The 24,355-nt window shown below is 50.0% G+C and overlaps 2 protein-coding genes and 1 non-coding gene across 4 annotated transcripts; 2 read left to right on the forward strand and 1 right to left on the reverse strand.

The window, feature by feature from the left end:
- The first annotated feature begins 914 nt into the window (after nucleotides 1–914).
- PPP1R8 (protein phosphatase 1 regulatory subunit 8) lies at nucleotides 915–15,517 on the forward strand. Its single transcript, XM_059868843.1, has 7 exons — nucleotides 915–1,055; nucleotides 8,522–8,582; nucleotides 10,874–11,027; nucleotides 11,622–11,842; nucleotides 12,593–12,737; nucleotides 12,988–13,052; nucleotides 14,965–15,517. Exons 1-7 carry the CDS (start codon nucleotides 1,000–1,002, stop codon nucleotides 15,316–15,318), a joined length of 1,056 nt encoding a protein of 351 aa, XP_059724826.1. The 5' UTR covers nucleotides 915–999; the 3' UTR covers nucleotides 15,319–15,517.
- LOC132338936 (small Cajal body-specific RNA 1) lies at nucleotides 10,278–10,441 on the forward strand. Its single transcript, XR_009489569.1, has one exon. It is a non-coding gene; the product is annotated as a small Cajal body-specific RNA 1 (non-coding RNA).
- Nucleotides 15,518–16,386: 869 nt separating the features above from the next.
- Nucleotides 16,387–24,175, reverse strand: SMPDL3B (sphingomyelin phosphodiesterase acid like 3B). 2 transcript variants are annotated; one of them, XM_059868841.1, is made up of 7 exons: nucleotides 23,854–24,175; nucleotides 22,330–22,427; nucleotides 21,631–21,774; nucleotides 20,901–21,073; nucleotides 20,575–20,755; nucleotides 19,854–19,987; nucleotides 16,387–18,885 (listed from the first exon to the last, which is right to left on the reverse strand). In XM_059868841.1, the coding sequence occupies exons 1-7, from the start codon at nucleotides 24,144–24,146 to the stop codon at nucleotides 18,493–18,495; spliced, it is 1,416 nt and encodes a 471-aa protein (XP_059724824.1). In that variant the 5' UTR covers nucleotides 24,147–24,175; the 3' UTR covers nucleotides 16,387–18,492. The 2 variants fall into 2 exon arrangements, with proteins under 2 accessions (XP_059724824.1, XP_059724825.1); XM_059868842.1 differs by lacking the exon at nucleotides 23,854–24,175 and adding an exon at nucleotides 23,301–23,822.
- Nucleotides 24,176–24,355: the final 180 nt, after the last annotated feature.

Raw genomic sequence — 24,355 nt, forward strand, 5'->3', positions numbered from 1 at the left:
ATTCTTTGTAGGCTCCATCCTTCTTCTATCCTGTTTTATTCCTCTGGAAACTGGAATTGAGGGTACAGGGTGCTGAGCTCAGGGTTTCTGTAACTGCTTGACTCCTTTCTCCTCTCTGCACATCGTTGTTCGTGGCAGCAGAACTGGTGGTTTTAACACTCTTGACTAATGCTCCCGAGCTTGGAAAGCCACAAGCCACTGTCTTGAAACCTAGAAACTCCCGTGGCTGTTGCTGAAGTGTCCCGGGTCTCGGATGTGTGTCCGACCCCTCTGGGAGTTTCTGGGAGCGTTCTGGGGAGCCTGGCGTGCCGTGCGGGCCGGGGACAGCCCCGGGCCAGAGCCCCGGGCACCTGCGGCGGCCGGGCCGAGCCGGGACAGAGGCGGCTTTTCACCGGGAGCGCTCGCACCGGGCCGTGCCCGGGATTCTCTCGGACAGAGGCGCTGTCCAAGCGGTACTCGGTACCGGGGCTGTCCTGAGTCCAAGGGTCGGTACCGGCGCTGTCCCCGCGGTACTCGGTACCGGAACTGTCCCCGCGTCCCAGAGTTGGTACCGGCGCTGTCCCCGCGTCCCAGCGTCGGTAGCGGGGCTGTCCCCACGTTCCAGGGTCGATAGCGGGGCTGTCCCCGCGTCCCAGTGTCGGTACCGGCGCTGTTCCAGGGTCGGTAGCGGGGTTGTGCCCGCGTTCCAAGGTCGGTACCGGCGCTGTCCTCGCGTTCCAGTGTCGGTAGCGGGGCTGTCCCCGCGTCCCAGTGTCGGTACCGGCGCTGTTCCAGGGTCGGTAGTGGGGCTGTCCTCGCTTCCCAGTGTTGGTACCGGCGCTGCCCGCAGCTCTCGCGCCGGGTCCGGACGGAGGCGGGGCCAGCCATCAGTGGGCGGGGCACCATCAGGCCCCTCCCAGTCTCCGCCCCTCCAGCTGCGCGCGGTGCACGCCGGGGTCGCCGCGCGCCGCTCCGCGCCTCCCATGGTGCCCCGCGGCGGCTGAATGGGGCAGAGCCAAGATGGCGGCGAGCGCGGCCCCGGCGGGCGGCGGGTCCCTGTTCGAGTGCCCGAGCTGGTGAGCGGCCGCGCGGCCGAGGGGCGTGAGGGGCGCGGGGCTGCGCTCCCCGGGCCCGCACAGTGCTGGCCGGGCCGGCGGGGTCCGGGCGCGGCCCTCGGGTGCCGCCATCGACAGCGCCGCGGGGGGCCCGGGCCTCCCTGGGGTGCCGAGGCTTTTGCTGAGAGGTCAGACAGAATCCGTGGTGTGGTAGGAATTAAATATCCTGCTCAGGGGGCGTGTCCCGTACGGGAAATCTGTCAGCTTGGAACTAGGCTGGCGTTTTTATTAGCTTGAGTTCAGAAGTCAGGGCTGAGTGCTGCAGAAGCAGCATCGCGACCATGCCCTGGGCTGGGTTAGAGGTGGGAGAGCCCGCGGTGGAAGGGATCCCTGGAGATGCCCTGCCTCGCCCTCCTGCCGGGAGCAGAGCTTGGCATCAGGGTGCCCTTGGTCATTTGTTCTGTGTTTTGATCATCGCTGAAGAGATCTTGGCCCTCCTGCCTTCTGGTTCTGCAGGGATGGGATGGGTACCGGAGCACTGGCGTGGGATGGGTGCGGGAGCATTGGGATGGGTACAGCAGCCCTGGGATGAGATGGCATGGCATGGCATGGCATGGCATGGCATGGCATGGCATGGCATGGCATGGCATGGGTGCAGGAGCACTGGGATGGGATAGGATAGGATAGCATAGGATGGGATGGGTACCTGGGCACCAGAATGGGTACAGGAGCACTAGGATGGGTTGGGATGGGATGGGTACCAGGATGGGTACAGCAGCACTGGGATGGGTACCAGGATGGGTACAGCAGCACTGGGATGGGATGGGATGGGATGGGATGGGATGGGATGGGATGGGATGGGATGGGATGGGATGGGATGGGATGGGATGGATACCAGGATGGGTACAGCAGCACTGGGATGGAATGGATACCAGGATGGGTACAGCAGCACTGGGATGGGATGGGATGGATACCAGGATGGGTACAGCAGCACTGGGATGGGATGGGATGGGATGGGATGGATACCAGGATGGGTACAGCAGCACTGGGATGGGTGCCAGGATGAGCACCAGAGCACTGGGATGGGCACTGTGGTATTTTAAATCACACAAACAGCCCACAGCACCGGAGAGCTGGAGCTGTGTGGCCCAGCCCTGCCTGTCCCTGCAGAGCCCAGGCTGTCCCTGTTCACCCAGCTGTGTTGTAGCTCTCAGAGCTTTGTGACAGTGCTCATGTGTTGTAATTCAGACCTGGTTTCTAAGTACCTGCTTTAGTTGGTAAAGCCATTTCACCTCATGGATAAGAATGCCTCATGTATTTTAGGGTCTTATTTGTGCTTAACATACACAATAATAAACTTCTGCATGAGACAGGATGGTGTTCCATGAGATAATGACACAATAAACCAGATACAGCCAAAGATTATTCTGGATATTCAGCTTGAAATTTGAAATATCATCCTTTTTTTTTCCCTAGGGTTTTTATACAACAGTGATCACAATATGCTTTATATTCCATGGTAAATTGAAATTACTTGTACCTTTGAAAGCTGTAGATGGAGGAGCTGGGGAAACACAGCTTGTAAAATGCTCAGTCTCAGTGGCTTGCATGCTATTGCAGACGAATTCCAAAAGAAATCCCATCTGGAGGAGAGAAATGTAACACCTGTAACTGTGAGGGCCTCTTCAGGTACCTGGTTTGTGTCCTTAGCAGGGTCTGACAGGGAGAGTTTTCCTGTGTCCCTGCCCTGGTTTGGTTCTGGAGCACAATCTGTTGTGCTGGATGACAAATGAGGTGGGATCTGGGAGATGACCCAAACCCAGGGGTCAGGGGGCACGTTTGGGTGCCAGGTCCTGTTCTGTTCTCACATTTTTAAGGTTTTTTATAATTCACTTATTGCAACCTGAATGTCCTTTTACAATAATGTTCTAAAATTCTTGGGTACAGCAAAGTTCCTGTCTGGATTCTTTCCTTGTACATTGTAAGGAAACTTTTTATTTTCTCTTGGACCCTGTTGTATGTTTGACCCACATTGTATTGGTTTTAGGGACCATTTTTTGTGTGTTTGTAGCTGTGAAGTAAAGGAGTGCCTGAGACAATTTGATTTTGTCCAGTTGGCACGTGCAGACATGGCAGCTAACACCAGTGAAAGCTTTATGTTTTTCTCCTTTTGAAACCCAAAAGCTGTTTCATAAGAGGAAAAATAAAAAAGTGAGGCAGCAGGAAGGCAGCCTGGAGAGCTTCCAGTCACAGTGTTTGTGTTCTGAGCAGTGAACCCAAAATGGGAAGTGTTGGGTGGTGCTGGCTGGTGATAACCATGGTGGAAGTGAGGAGCTCTCCTACCAGGTGCATTGATTTATTTCTGGTTATTTTTCTGTTCTGCAAAACAAGTAGAGTGTATTTCATGCTAAGGCTCTGGATGCCTTCTGCTGACATCTGCTGATCTTCCAGCTCATGGTTTGAAAGTGTTTGTTCCTTTCAGAGCCAAGCAAAGAGTGCCCAGGTGTGATGTGGAACCTGGGCCTTTCCCAGGTAGGATTCTCCAGCCTGGAGGTGGTTTGGAAGAGCAGGCTTGGACCAATAGTGCAGTTGTTTAAAGCTCTGACTTGAGAGGATGTAAAGATACCCTGCAGGAAGCCAGGTCTTACACAAGCACCAAAAAGTCTCCTGTGCAGGCAGCATTGGAGGGCTTCATTCCAAGAGCTTTGGGTGACCAAAAGCATGGAGTGGCAGAGAGGCTTCACAGCCAGAAGCAGATTCTTCTGTAGTGAATTATCTTCAGTCTCCTCAACCTCTATTAAAATCAAAACCACAGTCTTTACCTATCTGTTTATGTTCCTGATCCTAAGGAGAGCTGCCTGGGGCCTGTGAGCACCAATCATATGAGAAACACATCTTAGGTATAACCAAAAGGAGTAGTTTTTTTCCTTGCCTTTAAGTTGTTGCCCATGTTTTGAGGTTTGCCTCTATCATTTTACCTCTTCCATAATTTGCATAGTGTCTGAGTACCCCATTTCCAGAAAAAACTTCTGCACTGAAATTCCCAGTTTTCATCTGATGGAAGTTGTGGCTCTGATTTAGTTTTTGTGCTGCTATAGGTTGCTTCTTCATAATCCATACAATATTTATTCTTTCTTTCCTTGTGTTTCCAGCTAAACTTCAGACAGATGAAGAACAGTGTTTGCCACCTTGCTGATGCCAGAACATGTTTAAGCATGTGTAACTCCTCTGTACATTAGCCAAGATTTGGGCTGTGCATTTACAGTTGGCATAAAGAGGGTGCCAATACTTCCTTTAGTTAAAATTTACCCATTCCATGAGATCAGAAAATGTCTTTGGATAACAATTAGACATCTTAGTTTGATTAAGACTTTTGCAAACCTTCTGAGCTGGCTTTAGGTGGTAAAAGTGATTTCTCTGAGGTACAGGTTATCTGAAATGACCATCAGATGTTTAATGGATGCTGCCTGGCCTGTCCTTTTGTCCTAGTGTAACTTGTGTTTGGAATTGTGACTCTTGCTTTACTCTCTTTGCCACATCAGTAGTGGGGATGTCAGGTTTGTCCTGGAATGGACATACATTAGAAATAGCTTGTTTGAAGGCAGCAGTTGTTTCTCTTTAGTTTCTTTGGCCAAAACCTGGCTATTCCTGGGGATGCTTTTACACAGATTTCTGGAGAGTATGAGCTCCAGAGTTCTGCAAATTTCACCCTGTCCTTGAAGTTGGACCTGAAGGTGTGTACATGAGTCACAGAGGCCAAGATTTTTAGGAAGTGGCTAAATTTAGCTTCTGAGTCACTTTTGGGAACCCAAATAATTGACCTATTTTTAAACTAACACAATAGAATTATGGCTGTACTGTCTATGTCCTAAATAGCATCAATTCCAAATTTCTTGTAGTGACTTACATCAGTCAGGCAGATATTATAACCCTGCTGGCATGTCAGCATTGAATCTGCACTGTGGAAGGGATTCTGATTTGTAAAAGCTCAGTTCTCTTACTTGGCACATTCCAAAGTGTTGATGGCCTTGTCCTTCTTTTCCAGAATGCTTTATCTTTGTTACAGAGACATGGCCTGGCCTTTGGAACGTGAGGTGGAGAAAGCAAAGAAACACATTTTTCTGTTTCTAGTAGAGAAGAAAGATTTCTTTGCTTGTAGGTATTTAAATATTTTAAAAACCTATGCTGGACCCTGCTTTTGTTCAGTGGTATCCCTTGGAAATACTTAACTGCTGATCATTGTAAGCAGTTGATGTCTCTTGTAAGTCCAGCAAATCCACATGTGCAGCTGCTGAGGGAAATCCCAAGCTGGGAATGCTCCTGTTCTCCTTGCCAGTCAGCTCTGTTAACTCTCTGGAAGGCCTCACATCCCCCCCAGGAGTTCCAGGATTCAGGAGGCAGTCAGAGCATCCTGGGTCTCAGTCAAGCTCACTCAGCTAGGGACCAGCACAATCAGTGCATTTGCAGGTGTTATTTTCAGGTCACTTGCAGGATGCTGCCCTGGGGAGGCACTGGGGGCTGTGATGCACCATCTGCAAGGTACAGAAGAAATTGCTTTTTTCTCATTTTCAAACACAAGCACTTGTGCTATAGCCAAGTTGTGATAGGAGAGCACTGGCCTTGGGCAGTGCTAAGGGCTCTTTGTGTTCTGTTGAGAGGACAATCTGCTGATTCTCCATCCTTCAGAACAGTGCAGGAAAATTCATTTAGTGGATGTTTTAGCACATAGTGGAATTAGTTTAGTGGAAAAGGACTTTTGAAACATTGGACATAAAATGGGAAAAAACTGCTCTGCTGTAGCAGCATAAGGCCAGCTTTCTAACCAACTTTCTTCTAGGAGATTTCTGTGAGAGATTTCCTTTCATGTTTTACTCCTTGATCCATGAGGTGTGAGATTTGATGGGGCAGAGCATGTGAAGGGTGACTGATACTTCCAAATCCAGCCATTACTTCTGATCTTTGGTGGCTTTGGAGCCAATTCGTTTTTAATATAAAACTGAACAATCTTCCTACTTTTTTCATTAAAAGCATTTTCAGGTATCTAACTTGAGCAGCCTGAACTGTGACTTTGACTTAAAATGTTCCAAAGGAGTTTTCTATCAGAAATTATTTCTCTGAATTTGTTTTCATGGTATCATAATCAGTATTTACAACCTTCCTGTGTTCAGTCTTTTGCAGGAATAGGTAGTTGGGGGAAATACTGCCTACAAAGGATTCTCTGCAGTCCAAAAGAGCCCAGAGAAGAGGTAGATTTTTCTAGCACTTTAATTCACAGCTGAAGGCACTGCTTTGTCATACTGCTGAGCTTGGTTTATCTGTTGAAAATAAAGTTGAGGGTAGAGGCAGAGTAAAAATAAGAGCAAGAATGAACCTAAAAGTAGAGGGGGCAATGAAAAAGCAGAGCTGGTATATAACAAAACAGCAGCATCAGACAGGATTCAGCTGTGCTGGAGCTCCTGGGGGCTCTCCTGTGACCTGACAGGTACAGGGAGGGAGTTGCTAAAATGTGATAGGACAGGCTGACCATTGAGTATCCAGGAAAAGATCACTGAAAGAAAAAGCAGAGGCCAGACTGAGTAAGAAGGAGACTTGTAGAATGAATTTGTTGAAAGGTTTACCTGTTTGGAAAGAAAAAATAAAAAAATTGGGGAAGTAGGAGTTGTTTGATCAGCGTAATGCTGATGTGTGAAAATTACCAACAGTTGGGTTGCAGACTAACCAGAATTTGGCAATTTCAGAGGAAGGAGGGAAAACAAGTTTTTCAGTGCTCAGAGGCAGAAAGAGGGAATACTGAGAAGTGGACAGGAATCCATGGAAGGAGCCTGTGTTCCAGTGAAAGCTGAGCACTGAGATCTGCAGGGAGCACAGCAGCAGACAGCAGTGCTCAGGGGTAGCCTGGCTGGAAGTTGCTTGAGCAGTACCTAAGAGGAGGAGCTTCCCTGGCTGTGCTGGAGGGACTCCAGCTCATCACAGAGACTGTGTCCCACCTTTGGGAGCATTCCCCCACATCACCATCATCCCATTCCACTGGTGAAGTCACCACTTGTGCTGGAGTTTAGCATCCTCTGCTGTTGCTGCTGCTGTTTGTTCCAAAACACTAGGAGTCAGAATTAACCATATACTTGTTAGGGTGGTGTATCCACAGGTTTTGAGAAGGGCCTGGCAAGAGAACTTGTGAAAGTCCCAAGTGGTCAATTCAGAAAGGGCCAGAGAGATCTGGGCAGGCTGGTGTCATGGATTGGAAACAAGAAAGGAAAATGCCTGGCAAAGAAATGAAGTAGAAATAACAGGAGATTGTGTTCTTACATGAAATAATTGAGGGGAGCTGACCTTGCAGCACAGATAAGGCACACCCCAGAAACATGAACATCTGTATTTAACCCCTTCAAAGAACTTCAGCTACCAGTGACCTTTCTTTCTTCTCCAGCCACGCTGAGAACATCACTGCCATTGTCACTGTTCCCTGGGCTGGCTCATGCACTGAGCAGAATGGGAACATGATCTCTGCAGAGTTCCTCAGCAGGGCAGCAGTGCAGCCAAGAACTAGGTCACTGCTGCTGCCTGGAAAGCTGCTCCAGCCTTGGAGACAAGCAGCAGAGATGTGAGGAAGTCCTAGAGATGCAGATCCTGAGCTATCTGAGCAGAAGAAGATCCTTTGGTGCTGAGAGCTGAGGGATCCTGTGTGGTGCAGGTGGCACAGCAGTGTCCTGACTTTGAGCACTGTAGGTGCCCAGTGTGATCCTGCTGCCCCCATGAATTCACCCCTTGCTGTGATCTGCTGAGTCCCTCAGGCCTCTGTGCTCCCTCTGCCCTGGTGGGAATGATGCTGCAGACAGGAGAATCTGCTCCAGGAGGTGAGCAGGAGCACTGGGGCTGCTCTTTGTGTGGAATGTGGTGGGAAGGGCTGTGCTGCCAGAGGACAGGGGTTCCTCTAGGCCTGCAGCCTGTTCTGTGTGCCCTGTCACTCTCACAGGTGAGTGTGGAGGAGCACTGGCTGTTGCCCAGCACTTTATAATACTACAGGTGTGTGCAGAGCCCCTTTGAGGTTTTTGCCATCACTATCCTAGAGGGGAAAGGTGGTAGAAGTTTCTGTTCCTCAGCAGCCAAGGGTAGAGATGTGCTATTCTGAGGGTGACATGATGAAACAGCTCAGTCCCAGCCTGTCCCCATCTCTAGTTCTTGGTCTCACACTATGTGCTCTCAGGACTTGCTCTGATAATTGTGTAAATCAGATGGTTTTCACCTGGAGAGGTAGAGCTTGAGATGCTTCATGTCCTGTTACTTTCACTCTTACCATAAAAAATTCTTGGCTTGTGTGTTGTCAGAAGGAATCTGCAAGGAGGAAAAGAAAATCATGGGATTTTCATATTTTCCCTAAAATACTTCTGCTTACATTTGTGTAGGTTTGATCTGTAGCTCAAGCAGCTCTAATAGTAATATAATTTTTATTAAATGTTTTGATACTATATTTTTCCTTTAATTTCCAGGGCAGGGAAACCACCACCTGGCTTACATCTGGATGTAGTCAAAGGAGACAAACTCATTGAGGTATGGAATTAGGGTTTGATGGATTTGGTGTATCAGCAGCAGAACATTCCCCTTCATTTTCCACACTTATTCATAAGTATTTCCATTCTCTCATGTATTCATTATTGTCAAATCAGGTGGTTTTTTCTCTGAAACAACGAATGAAGTGACTTTTCCCTTGCCTCATGCCATGCAGGGCTTCCATCAGTTAAACCTCTTCCCTTTGTACTGCTTGTTTGAGAAACCTGTCTGGTCAGTTTATTTTTTAATTTTGCATTACAGTCAGATTAACCAGGCATCCTGTATTTTGCAAGAGTGCTGCTCTGTCCTACAGTATGAAATACAGTTTGATTTGATTTTCCTCCCACATTCAGGATCTGTGAACAGTGTTGTGATCAGCACAGATACAGCAAGTTATTTTTATTACAGCACCATCTCATTCTCTATTTCATATTTTGTCTTATATCACATTGAAAGTAATAAATAAAGAAAAGTCTCTTTACCATTGTTGACAGAGAGAACCCGAACCAATGAATGTATTTCAGTGTGGAGAGACTCCTATCTTGAAGCTGACTGAAACAGAAATGTTTCTGGGTGTAGTGGTTTGACACTGGCCAAATGCCAGGCACCCACAAAAGTCATTCACTTATCCTCTCCTGCTACAGCTGGGCAGGGGAGAGGGGAAAAATTAAATGAAGGGCTCATGAGTTGAGATAAGGATTGGGAGAAAAAAAACACTCTAAGGGCAAAACAGGTTCAAATGTAAAGGTATAAAGTAAATGTATTATTAACAGGGTCAGAGGAGGCTAACAAGTAAAATAAGCCTTTAATACACCTTTTATTCCCCCAGCCCTTCCCTCTTTCCCACTGACAGCACAGGGAGATTTGGTGGGGGGTGGGGGTTTTGGTCATTTAATCATTTGAGATCTTCTCTTTGCTCAGGGAGAGGAGTGTTTTCTCTGCTGTGCCATGGGGTCCCTCCCACAGGCAAACAGGCTTCCCAAAACTGCTGTGGTGTGGGTCACTCATCCATGGGGTGCAGTCTTTTAAGGCTGGGCTGCTCTAGTTTGGAACCAAAAGGAACCTCTGGATCACAGCTTTCTCTGGCATCCACCCACTCCAGTGTGAGCCCTTTTCCCATGGGCTGTGGGTGAATCTCTGCATCTCCTGTGGATCCCCAGGGGCTGTGGGTGGATCTCTGCATCCCCTGTGGATCCCCAAGGGCTGTGGGTGGATCTCTCCATCCCCTGTGGATCCCCAGGGGCTGAGGGTGGATCTCTGCATCCCCTGTGGATCCCCAGGGGCTGAGGGTGGATCTCTGGCTCCCCCATGGACTTCATGGATTACAGGGACACAGCTGCTTCACCATGGTCTCACCACAGCCTGCGAAGGAATCTCAGCTCTGGCACCTGGAGCACCTCCTCTCTCTCCTTCTCCACTGCCCTTGGTGCCATCATGGTGTTTTCCCTCACATGTTTTCCTCAGCTCCTCCTCTCCTCTGTCTAGAAGGAAAAACTGCTGCTGGTAGCTGCCATTGCCAACAAGTTCCACCAATTTAAAGAGTCTTGCAAGATTCTGTAGTGTTGAGCCAAACAGCACTTGGATGTGGTCCTTATGTTTCTCTGTTCAGTACAGGTGGCAAAGAGTTTTTCAGTTTTGTCTTTTTTGGTAGGCAGCAGTAACCAGGGAGAGCTTTGTTAAACCCTGGGGGTTACTGAGCACTTGATACTAACCGAGCCATCAGTGTCCCACCCTCTGCAGAGGCCTGAGGGACACCCTGTGATTGCTGGGTCTGCAAAGTGCAACAGCAAAACAAGCCATGCAGTGTTTAAGCTCAGTGTGTGAAGAAAGACACTGGGTTATAGCTCAGAGGCACAGAACATTCTGGAAATGTTGTCTTGAATTAAAGGCAGTACAATTATCATCTCTGTTGATGATTTGTTGTAGTAACTTCCATGAATTTGTGTCTTTGCAAAATCTCTTCAAGTGCTGCCCAGTCAGGGCAGTATTGTTTGTGTGTTACAGGCAAATGAAAACTTACAGGATGCTTTGGGTTTCACTTGTGGGCAAGAATGAGAAATGGTTTGATCAGTTTTTATGGTAACTGAAATTGTGAGGTAACTGCTTGCAGTGTTTGTGGAGCAGACTTGAGTTGATGTATTTAACAGTGCCAGACTAAACTGAAATATTGATGAGCTGTTGATGCTTTGTCTTGAATTTGCTCTATTTATTCATGTTCTTGAATTTTTTTCAGGAAGTTCCAAAAGATTCTAGGAGTCTAATATCCTTCTCTGTTTAATATTCTACCTCAGAAACTCATCATTGATGAGAAGAAATACTATCTCTTTGGGAGAAATCCTGATCTCTGTGATTTTACCATTGACCACCAGTCTTGCTCTCGGGTCCATGCTGCCTTGGTCTATCACAAACATCTCAAGAGGGTTTTCCTCATAGATCTGAACAGCAGTAAGTAGTGTGGCATTAACCAGACAGAAGAGCTGTGCTTCAGTGCTTAAACATTCTGAATCTGAGACACTTTTTCCTTTTCCATTTTTGTCTGCACTGTGGGCAAATGGATATAACTTGAGTTGGCCTTGTAGGGAAAGACAAGGGTTAGGGCAAAGGAGTGTTTGCTCCAGTCAGCCTGCAGCTGCCTCACTGGGTGCTTCAAACATTTCTAACTTGTAAGAGGCCAAAGGAGAGGAGGAAAGTGACTTGACCTTCCCATCACAATTTTAGTGAAGCCTTGTGTTCTGAGGGTGATTTCCCAAGGTCTGAAACCTGTCAGGTGTTTTTTTGCACTGTCCAGACCGTACATCGGGACCTGCAGGAATACAGAAAGTAAAATGTGTTTGTAGTTAATTTCCAGTGATTTTTGAGGACCTCTGGTGTGTGTTATGTCAGTTTGTGATGTGGTGGGTCTGCATAGCTGATGCTTTCAGCAGCACCTCAGTGCCTTGTACCTTTGAACGATTGTTACCATTCCTAACATTCTCAAACTTGAACTGGAATACCATGATCCCAAGCTCAACAGAATATTTTGCATTTTGATGTCCTCAGCACATGGCACGTTCCTGGGCCACATCCGTTTGGAAGCTCACAAGCCCCAGCAGATCCCCATCGACTCCACGGTTTCCTTCGGCGCCTCCACGCGCGCGTACACCCTGCGCGAGAAGCCGCAGACGCTGCCCTCAGCAGTGAAGGGGGACGAGAAGATGGGTGGTGAGGATGAGGAGCTGAAGGGTTTGCTGGGGCTGCCAGAGGAGGAGACAGAACTGGACGTGAGTATATGTCACCATGATATTTTCTGAAAAATCCTTCACCAGGATTTCTTCTCTTGGGAAGCTTCAGCTTCTCCCTGTTTTGCTGCTTTGGAATGTGATTTGAAGATTGTTTATCCAGCATGTGAATTGTTTTAATTTAATGACCAATCGTGGTCCAGCTGTGTCCAGGCTCTGAGGAGTCACGAGTTTTTATTATTCATTCTTGTCAAGCCTTCTGATGTATCTTTTTCTTTAGTATAGTTTCAGTATAGCAGAATGGAATGGAATGGAATGGAATGGAATGGAATGGAATGGAATGGAATGGAATGGAATGGAATGGAATGGAATGGAATGGAATGGAATGGAATGGAATGGAATGGAATGGAATGGAATAGAATAGAATAGAATAGAATAGAATAGAATAGAATAGAATAGAATAGAATAGAATAGAATAGAATAGAATAGAATAGAATAGAATATCAGCCTTCTGAGAACTTGGAGTCAGATTCTCATCTCTCATCTCGTCCTGGGGACCCTCACAAACACCACAAGTGTGATGGCACACTGCCTTGATGGCTTTTCCAGCAAGGACAGCATTCCCCCCCTCGTTTGCTTAGTCATGGAATCATTTAGCTTGCAAAAGACCTTTAAGATCATCAGGTCCGTAAATCTAACAGTGAAGTTGAAACTAAACAATGTCCTGTGGTCCTCTGATGTGCACAGTCACGTGATTAAATCAGACTTCATTTGTTTGTAAATTTGCTGTAGAATCTGACAGAGTTTAATACAGCCCACAACAAAAGGATCTCCACACTGACCATTGAGGAAGGGAACCTGGACATCCAGAGGCCAAAGCGAAAGCGGAAGAACTCCAGAGTGACGTTCAGTGATGATGATGAGATCATCAATCCAGGTAAGGAGCTTGCTCTCCTTAGGTTTGAGGTGAAGTCCCTAAGGTCCTATGAGGTGTCTTTTTACTAAATTGAGGAGAGAAACTTCTGGGCTTATTTCCTTTTTAAGGAGATGAATAATTTGGTCGCTCCATCGACAGGGGGCACATTTCTACATTACCCCACAGAGATTTATTTCCCATGTGCTCACTGAAGGCATCACAGGTTGTGCTCACAGGTTGTGCTCACAGTCATCCCTGTTTTTCTTTGCAGAGGACGTGGACCCATCTGTGGGGCGGTTCAGGAACATGGTACAGACAGCAGTGGTCCCTGTTAAGGTATGGGGTGACTCCTACCTTTCTCATTAGCACATTACATTGATGAATTCACCTTATGATTTATGAATTGCACCTTAGAAACAGAGTGCTCCCACATGGGAGGTGTTTCATTGTTAAGCAGAAGTCATGTCTCTGTTCCACAGTTGTCTTTTTTAGCAAATTTGAGCATTTCTCTTTGAACCCAGCTTTAGCTTTTTTCTTTAATAACACATGAGGTCAATGGTGATTTTTTTTTTTTTTGTCCCAAAAAGAAACACTTTCTAGAAATCTAGTGCATTAGTTCCAGGTGTCAGATAAAACTGTGGTAATAGAAGGGGAAAATGAGAGTTTATTTAAATACTGTGTTTGATGTTTCATAGGTTTGTGTACTAGAACAAGCAGGTTTAGGCTTTGCTCCAAGATGAGTGTTCTGTTTAATTGGAGTATGCAAGGAAAAAGAAAGATCTGCAGAGCTTCAGAGCAGCTAAGCCACTGTGTAACAGCAATTTCACTTGTTGCTGGTATAGACTAAGTAACATCATGTGGAGAAGGATAATAGTCCATAAACCCAGACTGCAGGAGAAGATTCCAGTGATCAGGAGCAAAATCACCCAAGTGATCTAGAAGATGCAGTTTCTTTCTGTGGGGGAGGGAAGGTTTGTGTTATAATGCTCTCAGGCACATGGTGGGACTTGGGGTGTTGTGTGCAGGGCCAGGAGTTGGACTCAGTGAGCCTTGTGGGTCTGTTCCAACCCAGGACATCCTGTGACCTACTTGGTCTTTGTTCAGGATGAGCTCAAGATTGGCAGGAGGGTAAAGGAGGTGAAGAGGTGCTCAGACTTCATCTGAGTTACACCTGTGTGTCAGCTTTTGTCTCCCTTCCTGCACTGTGCACATCTAAGAGTTTATTGTTGTGGTTTTCAAGGCAACCCAGGTTTCCAGGAAACCTTGTAGGACAAAGACTGACATGGCCTGTTAGCACTTTGTATGTGGCAGATTTAGGTGCCTCTTGGGGGAAAAACTTGGAATATTACCAATACAGCTGGACAGGACATGCCTGAGCTTGTCTGGCCTTGCTGCTGAACCAAACAGCAGCACTGTGGTGTTTCACCCCAGGGACACTTTTGGCTGGCTGGGTGTGTGGTGTTTCACCCCACAGACACTTTTGGCCATGGCTGTGTGGTGTTTCACCCCACAGACACTTTTGGCCATGGCTGGGTGGTGTTTCACCCCACAGACACTTTTGGCCATGGCTGTGTGGTGTTTGACCCCACAGACACTTTTGGCCATGGCTGGGTGGTGTTTCACCCCACAGACACTTTGGGCTGGCTGGGGGCTGCAGCTGGGCACGTGGGGACAAGTCCAGGCGTGCAGGAGCTCTGGTGGCTGCAGGATGGAGCTTCCCCCATCACAGGGGCTGCTCCTCGGGATTCCCTCTGCCAGAGAAGCTTTAGGGCCATGGGGAAGGAAAGGAGTCGGTTCTGATGGAGGGTTTGGATCCAGAGCTTTGTTCTGGCCCACAGCCTCTGAACCCAGCCCCAGCTCCAGCAGAACTCCTGACCCCGTGGGTGCTGCTCCTTTTAACCCCAGGGAGAGGGCAGGGAAGGGGTAGGGAGCCACCAGCCAGGTACAGGAGGGGAGGTCTCAAGGGACAAAGGACACCTGGATGGCCCAGTGCCCCCCGGGGGTAGAGGGCATCCTTTGAATCTGCCAGTCACTCGAGCCCTTCTGGAATGCCAGGACTGACAGACAGTGCTGGGAGGGGAAAGGAGAGGGGACTGACACACCTGGGGGGGAATCTTCAGGGGAGGGACCCGGGGTTCTGGGGTAAACCCTGAAATCACAGCACAACAGAAAACGGTCTTGGCACCCAGTTTAAGCAGGCTGATGTTCCATGCATTGTGAGTAACTCTCTAACTCCTCGTGCCTGCAGAAGAAGCGCCTGGAGAACGCGGGCTCGCTGCCCACGGACGAGTCGGCGTCGCGGCGCATGCAGAGCTTCCCCTACAGCGGGGGGCTCTACGGGGGGCTGCCCCCCACCCACAGCGAGGCCGGCTCGCAGCCCCACAGCGTCCACGGCACCGCGCTCATCGGGGGGCTGCCCATGCCCTACCCCAACCTCGCCCCCGATGTGGACTTGACTCCAGTTGTGCCCTCCACAGTGAACATGAACCCAGCTCCGAACCCCGCTGTCTTCAACCCTGAAGCTGTGAATGAACCCAAGAAGAAGAAATACGCCAAGGAGGCCTGGCCGGGCAAGAAGCCAACCCCGTCCCTGCTGATCTGAGCTGGGCTGAGGGAGGGGAGGAGTTACAACTCCAGAAACTTTTCATGTGCGGTATCGTCTTTTTAAAATTTCAGTGTCCTAACAGATGTAATTCCAAGATTGGAGGAGTGAAATATCCTTTAAAGATCTGTCTTCAAATGTTTTTATATGTCTGTTATAAAAAAAAGAAATACAGCTCCCGTCTCCTTTTGAACCAAAACCCCTACAGCCTTTTCTTAGCCACCACTGTCCCAGAGGTCTTTGTGCTGAGTTTGGATCCACAAGTCAAAGGGGCAGTCACACAGTTTCATTATCTCTTATGGCATGACCCTGCAGGTCCGTGTATTTCAGTGCAGGGCTCGCTCTGGTGATGCTGTTCCTGCTGAACATTCTCACAGCGGGGCAGCTCTGTCAAGAGGAAATGTTTGTGGGGCCAAGCCTTGCAGAATCCCATTGGAAAGAGTTGTAAAACTTGCAGAATATAGGTCAGCTTTTATTTTTTATATTTTCAAAACCCCACCAATGTGGGGCATTGTCTTTTTTATTATTATTATTATTATTATTTTTAGTTTGGCTACAGCTTGTTTTGATTTCCACATAAAACACTAGATCATCCCATGAGCCATGAGTTGAGATGGATAAGCAGGGAGGCAGGTGGGTTCCTTAGCTTTGTTCCAGTGCTGCAGAATGGGGTCTGTGGGATGGATACAGGGTGCAAACAGGGCATCCAACAGGATCAGGCACTGCCTGCACTGTGCCATTGTGACTCCCCTGGATAACTCAGGGTGAAGTTAACACAGTGGAGTTTCTGTTAGACTTGGTGGCTCCTGTAACTTTAGTTTCATTTTTATTTGCAAATGGAACTTTTAAGTTTAGAGTATATGAGATTCATCAAGACAAAAAGCTGGGAGGACTGGCGTGTTCCCCACACACTAATATTTTAGCTGCTGGGAACTGCAGGTGAGAGTTGAGTGCTACTGAGAGCCAGAATAGGAATTCTCAGTGGACTTGGGTTGTTGCTCAAGCCCTTTAGTTCCTTGGGTTGATATTTGAAAATTATTCACATACTCAGAAGTATTGTGGCTGTACTTTATGCAAGGTAAAGCCAGAGCTTTATTATTCTTAAGTTTATTCTGGATTTTTGTACACACTCTAATGCAGTTCAGCTACAAATTCCTTTGCTGTTTGGGGGATCCAGGAAATGTGCACTGAAATGAGAGCATGTACCTGGCTGTTCACTGTGTGCAGGACTGCAGCTGCTTGGGGAGGTGGTGCCAGGTTCTTGGGGCTGGGCTGTGTTCCAGGGAGCTGGGATGGTGCTGGATCAGTGCTGTGCTCCAGGGAGCTGGGATGGTGCTGGATCAGGGCTGTGTCCCAGTGAGATGGGGTGGTGCTGGATCAGGGCTGTGTCCCAGGGAGATGGGATGGTGCTGGATCAGGGCTGTGTTCCAGGGAGCTGGGATGGTGCTGGATCAGGGCTGTGCTCCAGGGAGCTGGGATGGTGCTGGATCAGGGCTGTGTTCCAGGGAGCTGGGATGGTGCTGGATCAGGGCTGTGTTCCAGGGAGCTGGGATGCTGGATGCACCAGACCCATTTCAGAGAGATGCCCCAAAATCTGTGAGTTCTGCTCTGCAGTGATTGCTTCTATCATGTCCCTGAGGTGCCAGCAGGCAGCTGCCCAGCTCACAAGAGCCATGGCTTTAGAGACTGCTCTGTTCCCTCCCCACGCCATCACATCCAGCTCAGACTGTTCCTTGTGTGGATTCAGCACCTGCTCCATGATCCAGCTGTGCTGCTCTGTGTTTAAGTTGCCATTGATGGTTCAGCTGTTGGGCATTTGTTCTGCTTCCCAGTGCTCCCACAATAACTCAGAATCTTCCTCTTTAGTCTGGCCTCTAAGATTTTCATTTCCCAGCCAGTTGCTTTCTAAGGCAACTCTTTAGAGTAAGACTAGTCAGGACAAACAAAAGTTGAGCAGGTTTCCTTCTTTTTTTTTTTTTTTTTTTTGTTTTGTTTTATTTTGGGGGGAAGAGGGTTGGGGTGGGGGGTTTTTGGAATTTTTTTTGCAAGTGGCTCTTTGCAAGATTTTTCTTGACAAGGGAAACTTCACTGCTCGTTTTTTAAAGCTCTTCTCCTCTCAGACTCTGAATCAGCTCTTATTATTTCAGAGCTCAGGGGCCACAGCTGGCCACGAGGGGACAGGAACATCGAGGGGCTTTGTACAGACATTTGTACACTTGTGTAATATGTAATAGGCCTTTTCACACTTCTGTTGAGCTTTTTACCTGTAACCTTTACTATGTTGTAAATTAAATGCAGATTTTGCCAGGTTGGAGAGTGTAGTGTGTTGGTTCCAGTCTGCACTGGTACAGCTGAGCCTGCCTGACGTGCTGTGGCTCAGGGGGGGATCCTGCCATGGCCAAGTGCCCTTCTCCCTGCAGGCCTTGGCCTTGGGCTGCCTCAGGCTGCAGCTCCTAAAGCTGCCCCAGCTGCTTTGCTTGTGACCTGCTCTGCTGCCTCGTGCTGCACTTTGGTACACAAGTGACACTTAACAGTGGATTTTGAACAGTGGTTGCTTTTGTTGTCCGAGTCGAGTTTTATCTGGTTCTGGCATAATCCTCCACAGCCCAGCTCTGCTGCTCTCATTGTTCAGCCTGCTCCTCTGCCAGAGTGAGGCCTTGGGCAGGCTGAGGCACCATCCCCTGTCACTGGATCTGCAGCCTGCCCTGGCCTCTCTGGGCTGTCACCCCAGCCCACCTTGCTTTGCTCAACAGCCACAGGCTGCTGTGGAGCAAAGCCACCACAAGACTTCCTGAGTCACCAGCTGTGCAGAAGTGTGTGCCAAAATAAGGAATGCTGGCAGCAGCCTCTGGAACATGTGGCAGCTCCCTACCCTCACCCTTTGCCAGTTATGTCCACGGGGAGGCCTGGTCTTCATCTGATTTGTGGGGCTGCCCCAGCAGTCCTAGCAGAGGGGAGACACTCCTTCTTGCAGTCACTTTGGCTCAACAGGGCTCTCAAAAACATTGCTCTTCACACATCAAGCTTCTCTAGAAAATTTCAAATCACAGGGCTTTTAGTAAACATTGACAATTTTGTCCTGTTTTCCAAGCAAGTTCTCAATGCCAAAACCACCAATTCACATGCAGTGTAGTGTGATCTCATGCCCTCCTCCTTTTCTCTTGCTCTTGGCCATCACAGCACTGGCTGAGGACTGAGAAAACCTATGAACATGCAGAAAACCAAAAGCCAAACACTGCTGGCAGCAGAGGCAGAGCTGTTGGTTTTCACACACTCATCATACTTTAGAAAATCGACTTCCCTGATGGCACACAGGTGATCCACACGGCATTCCTGCTGGCACTGCTCCAGGTCATACCTGGCAGAGTTAAACTCGTAGTACAGCTGCAAGTAGTGGGGGTCCCTGGAGATCCTCTCCAGCACTGTCTGCATGGAGCCTGCAGAGCCATCAGGGACCTGGAAGGCTTCTGTCAGCCTGTACTCTTCCTCCCACTCGGGGAACTCTTCCTGCCGTGCTGAGGCCATCGTGTTGGCACGAGTAAGGTTCAAGTAGTAAGTCACCATATCCTGAGAGAGAGAAAAACAGAACTGGGGGACATCAGGACAAGATTGGCCCTGGGTGAGACACTGGGTCAGGTTTGGCCCCCACCCCAAGGGCTCAGCTGCACTTGATGGGGCTTCCTACCCAGGGGACACCTCAGGTGAGAGCCCCCAGAACCCACCCCAAACAGAGCCTGTTTCCTAAGGGGTGAAGGGGTGGCTTTGCTCTGCTTGACTTTGACCTCCAAACATCAGAAGCTTTGAGCCTGGCCTGCTCAGACATCAGTCAGTTACTATCAACACTGCCCAGCAGAAGCAAGGGCTACATGAGTGTTACTGAGCAAAGATAACTTCTCAACTGTGAACAAACTGAAGAATCAAGTTTTTCACAGCTGTTGTCAGTCTCTTGCCCTTTTTCTCTCTGCTTCACTGACTCCCCAGCCTTGCACAACATATCTTAGCATTCACTTCTATGCTATAAACATGTAAACAGAGCAACTATAGACAGCTTCATCCACTACAAAGGAGGGCATAAGCACCCATCCTCCACCTCTTGGCAAACAAGAGATGGGAAACAGAAGCTGCCCCCACAATTCACTTCAATTCAGAGGGACACAGATAATTTTTCAGATGGTTTAAAGGTTTTGGAGAGGGTCTGACAAGTCTGTTGTTACTTAAAGAGTAGTTCTGTGATCCATATTATCTGGGGAGTAAAGCAAGTGTCAAATGAAACTCACTAAGGACATGAAGAACACCACAAAAACTGTCTGACCCTGCCCAGGGAACTCATCCCAGCAGGATGCACTGGCTGCCAGGGCCATGCTTCATTCAACTCCAACTAAATCTTTGTGCCAGACACAAGGCTGAAATATCCTGGGTCAGAGTCCTCTCCCACACAGCCATTTAGCTTCTGTGGACTGAGAAATCCTGTTCTGACTAGAGGGGGAATTACAGTTGTTCTGGAGCTGCAGTGTGGTGCACACAGGGGTCCCTACCAAGACCTGCAGGGTGTCCTGATCGTAGTCGATCACCCGAATCGCAGGGTTGTTGGCTCCATTGCTCACTCCAGGTAATGTTGTTTTCCAGGGAGTCACTCCAGGGGCCAGGAACATGACATTGATTGGAGTACCTGCACAGAAATGCAAAGCAAACTGTGACTGGAGACCATGGCTTGTCCCACACCCTGTCCCCATCACAGAGAGCACCTAGAGCAGACTGCATTGCTGACAGCACCTTTGTCCCCAGCTCCCTGTACCACCCCACACACAAAGATTAACACGTGGAACAACACTGGGGACTGAGCACAGGGCTGCTGCAGCCAGCAATGGGCTCTGCAATGCTGCCAAAGGCTCCTGCAGTGAGGGTGGCCAGAGAACCACACTCAGCAAATGTGTTCACCCAGAGCACCCCACACACACAGAGATTCAGCACTGCTCCCTCAGCAATGCCCAAAGCTCTCAAGACAGAAGAGGCAAGAAGCTGCCAGGCATTGAGGGGAAACAGCAATATTTGAGGGTGAATAGGAAGGAGGGCAGGAGCTACAGACTGGGGGTAGAGATGAGAACCACTGTTGCCTCTTGCTGCCCAAAGCATGTCAGATACTTTTGCTGGCCTCTTAGCCTCTTCCAGCCAACAGCCACTAAAACCTCTCCTGGACAGTGATTCTGAGAGCTGTCAGAGCTGTCACACAAGCGCCTGGGTGACCAGAGCAGGCACCTGTGTGGCTGTAGAACATGCGAAAGCTGTCTGTGTGATGGTGCCCAAAGAACTGGGCAGCGATCACCGCGTGGTGCCTCTGCACAATTCCCAGGTAGCGCTCGTTGAAGCCCCTCCGGAACCAGGGCTTGCCCCGTTTCTTCTCAAAGAAGCCAGGAGGGACGTGCCCCACAATGTAGACCTAGAGAAGCGAGAGCTGCCCTGAGCACAGAGCCCACACCACCCATGGAGCACCAGCCAGCTGCAGCTGCACCCAGAGGGAGCAGAGCAGGAAGAGCTTCCATGCTGGGGAGAAGCCCAGGTTGTTTATTCAGTCCTTTTAATACCATTTCATCTGCTCTAGAGGCATTGGTCAGTGTTTCTTCCAGCCACTGGAACTGCCCCCCAGGATCCTCCTCAGCAGCTGTCTCATCATTCTGGTCATAGTAGAGGTTGGTGTTGAGGACAACCATCCGCCCCCTCATCCCTGGGCCAGGCAGCTTCTCGCTGTAGAAAGCTCCTTAAAAATGCAACCAACAGAGGAAGAGCTGGAGATCTGCTCACACTGGTGGCTGTGATCCCAGATCCCTTTGTTTCCCCCTCTCTCTGCTCTCCTTAGCAACAGCCACAGCAGGGTCACTGCCTGGGACAGTGCCCTGAGCTCTCCAGGATGAGGATTTGGAGTGACTCTTCCCTGTGTGTCTCTTGCCATTCCTGTGCCTCTCCCAGTGAAGGGAGACCTGAATGGGTACAATGGGCAGCACCAGGAGCTGGGTGGCTCTGGAGAGCCCCAGCACCAGCTGCTACCTTTAAAGATATTTTTCCTCCCTCTGCAGGTTACCACTCTGCATTCTTTCCAGTAGCTTGGCAATGGCAGAAGAGACTAAAGTATAAAATAATTTATCCTCTTGCAAGCAGAGCTCCAAGACAAATCAGCATTAAATTGGGCCCTACCTCTGCAAATCCTCTCTGAATACTGCTGCTCTGAGCATAGAAGCAAGGAAAATTGTTCATGGTATTCTCCTACCCCTCCTGATATCCCCAGCATGCTCTGAACACGAGCCAGTGGTGCCAGACCTGCTCTGAAGAGAGGAAGGGAGGCATCACTCAGCCAGGGCCGCCACAGCTCTGCTGTTTGGTTGTAGATCCTGTGCTCCTTCCCAGGAAACTGATTCTTGGGGTGGAAGTCATGATTGCCCATCGCTGCATAGACCTTGGTACCTGGGGGCAGAGCCAAGGAGGCACAGGGGAGGGAGGTCAGGGCTGCAGAGGGGACAGGGGAGGGAGGTCAGGGCTGCAGAGGGGACAGGGGAGGGAGGTCAGGGCTGCAGAGCCCCCTCTGAGCTCCCTGAGGTATTCCCAGCCTTGGGAAGAGAGCTTAGCCAAGGCCAGCCACCCTCTGCCCCAGGGCACCACACAGCTCTGAGCCGCCCTTGGGACATGCCACCCACAGCCAAGTGACTGAGCTGTCACCAGCAGTAAGGCTCCTTGCCCCCTGCTGACACAGGTTATGTCTGAGGGTATCCTGCAGCCTTTTCTGCCTTTATTACTAATGACAGAAACCTTTCTTTTCCTCTCTCCTGAGTGAGCTAACCTGAAACATGAGTGTGCATCAATCCTGTGTGGCACAGCAGAATTGAGGCTGCCAAAGAAGTCCCAGTGACCACAGCCCCTTCTGTGCCCTTCCCCGTCCCAATTCTGTCATTTCTCCATCCTGGTTAACCCTTCCCATAGGTCTCTATGCCCCTCTCCCCTTCTCACCCCCTCAAATCCCACCTGGAAATGTCTCTCTTATCAGAGAAGTCAGATTTGCTATTATGTGCAGAACCTTTTCCTCTCCAAGCTGCTCATTGGGGACATGGGGAGTGTCATCTCTAGAAAAAGAGAAGCAGCACAGTCACTGTCTGGGACTAACAGGGCCTGTGCTTACAGCGATGAGCAAGGCAGAGAAACCTGCCAACTCCTCTCTGAGCCTCCTAGAAGAGAGAGTTTAAGCTTTTGGGTGCAGAAGTCAGTGCTATGTTGACAGGCCAAGACAATGAGGAAGTTTCAAGAAATTGCTCACAGGGAAAATGAGCTCCACTGCAAACTTGCCAGAGCCAACAAGTGTTCAGACAACACTCTCAGGGATGCACAGGGTGGGATTGTTGGGGTGTCTGTGAAGGGCCAGGATTTGGAATTCATTATCCTTGTGGGTCCCCTGCAGCTCAGGATATTCTGTGATTCCAGGATTCACCTCACCTTAAAACCCATGTGCACTCTGCTTCAGGGTGTGTCACAGGCACTAAAGCTGCTGGAAACACTGCAAGGGTCAGCACTTTGCAATCTGAGGGCATCTGGTCTGCAGTAATGAAGCAGAGCTGTTTGCACAGCTGTGATCACCATGAAACAAGGAAATGCCTCTATAAGGCAGCAGTCCAGGGCTGCTCCATGTCTGTGTTTGCAATAACATGCTTATGGCATTTGTAGGTGATGCTGGGCTGCCCACAAGCCCACTGGAGAGAAAGGAGAACATTCAAGATCATGTCAGAGGACTGAGGAAAATTGCTTGAGGGGAAAAAGAATACTCAACATAAGGTCAAAAGAACCAATAACTGCATTTAAGTAGGAACAGGCATCTGCAGGGACAGAAAATGAAAACATGGGACAAGCAACAGCCCTGCAGACTGGAATTGGAGGTAACAGCAAGTTGAGGCTGCATTATCAGAAGAAGGATACACAATCACCATGCAAAATAAAGGTTTTACCATCTGTAAGTGCTGTTGAGGCCTCCCGTAGGACAGGGGACCCACCCCTGGAAACCACACCAGGAGAGAACATCCTCCACTGGGGAGGTTCCTCTGACTCCTAAAGCAGAACTGTCCCTTCTTGAAGTCTCCAGGTGCCTCATCGCAGCCCGAGAAATGCTGCAAGCTGGTTTACCGTGCTGTTCCCACTGCTCTGACCGGCAGGGCTGGACGCACGGACACACAGCCCACAGCTCCTTCCCCTGGGCGTTCCGGCTACTCGGACTCACTGTGGGATCACACACGGCCGGACGGGATGCACAAAGGACGGACAGGGAGTTGTGATCCTTTTGTCACCTCACTGCCACAAGCGTCTTGCCAGTGCCGAGCGCCCTCGCTGGGGTTGTGCTTTCCTCCCAACCCGTTTTGCATTACGAGGCGCATTCTGCCCTCTCCTTTCCAAAGCGGGGGCCATGGAAGGAGCCCTGCCACACACACCACGAGCTCCGTACGGGCTGCACTGCCCTTCTCCCGCCCAGCCCCGGTGTCCCTCAGGCGGGCCCGGCGCTCTCACCCGGTCCAGAGCACGAAGTCCGGCGCGGCCAGGCGGGCCTGCATGGCCCGGGCGGCCGAGCGGAGCAGGCTCCAGGGCGCATCGCACAGGTAGCTGCCCCACGGCCCGGCGGGCCCGGCCCGACCGCCGCCCGAGGGGCACGGCCGCCCCGCTGCCGCCGCCGCCTCGTACCCGGGGTCCCAGTGCAGGTCCGTGAGGTGCCAGAACCGCCCGGAGCCGCCGCCCGCACCGGGCAGAGCCGCGGCCAGCAGGCACAGCAAGAGCAGCAGCATAAGCTGGCCCGGGGCCGGCATGGCAGACACCACCGCCCTCACCTGGGCCCGGCCCTCACCTGGGCCCGGCCCTCACCTGGGCCCGGCCCTCACCTGGGCCCGGCCCTCACCTGGGCCCGGCCCTCACCTGGGCCCGGCCCTCACCTGGGCCCGGCCCTGGGCACCGCCCCCTCATCCATGCCAGGCCGGGCAGTACCCGCTCTCAAAATGGCGGCGGCAGCTTCCCCGCG

The sequence above is a fragment of the Haemorhous mexicanus genome, chromosome 27, assembly GCF_027477595.1.
Source record: "Haemorhous mexicanus isolate bHaeMex1 chromosome 27, bHaeMex1.pri, whole genome shotgun sequence".
Taxonomy (NCBI): Eukaryota; Metazoa; Chordata; class Aves; order Passeriformes; family Fringillidae; genus Haemorhous; species Haemorhous mexicanus.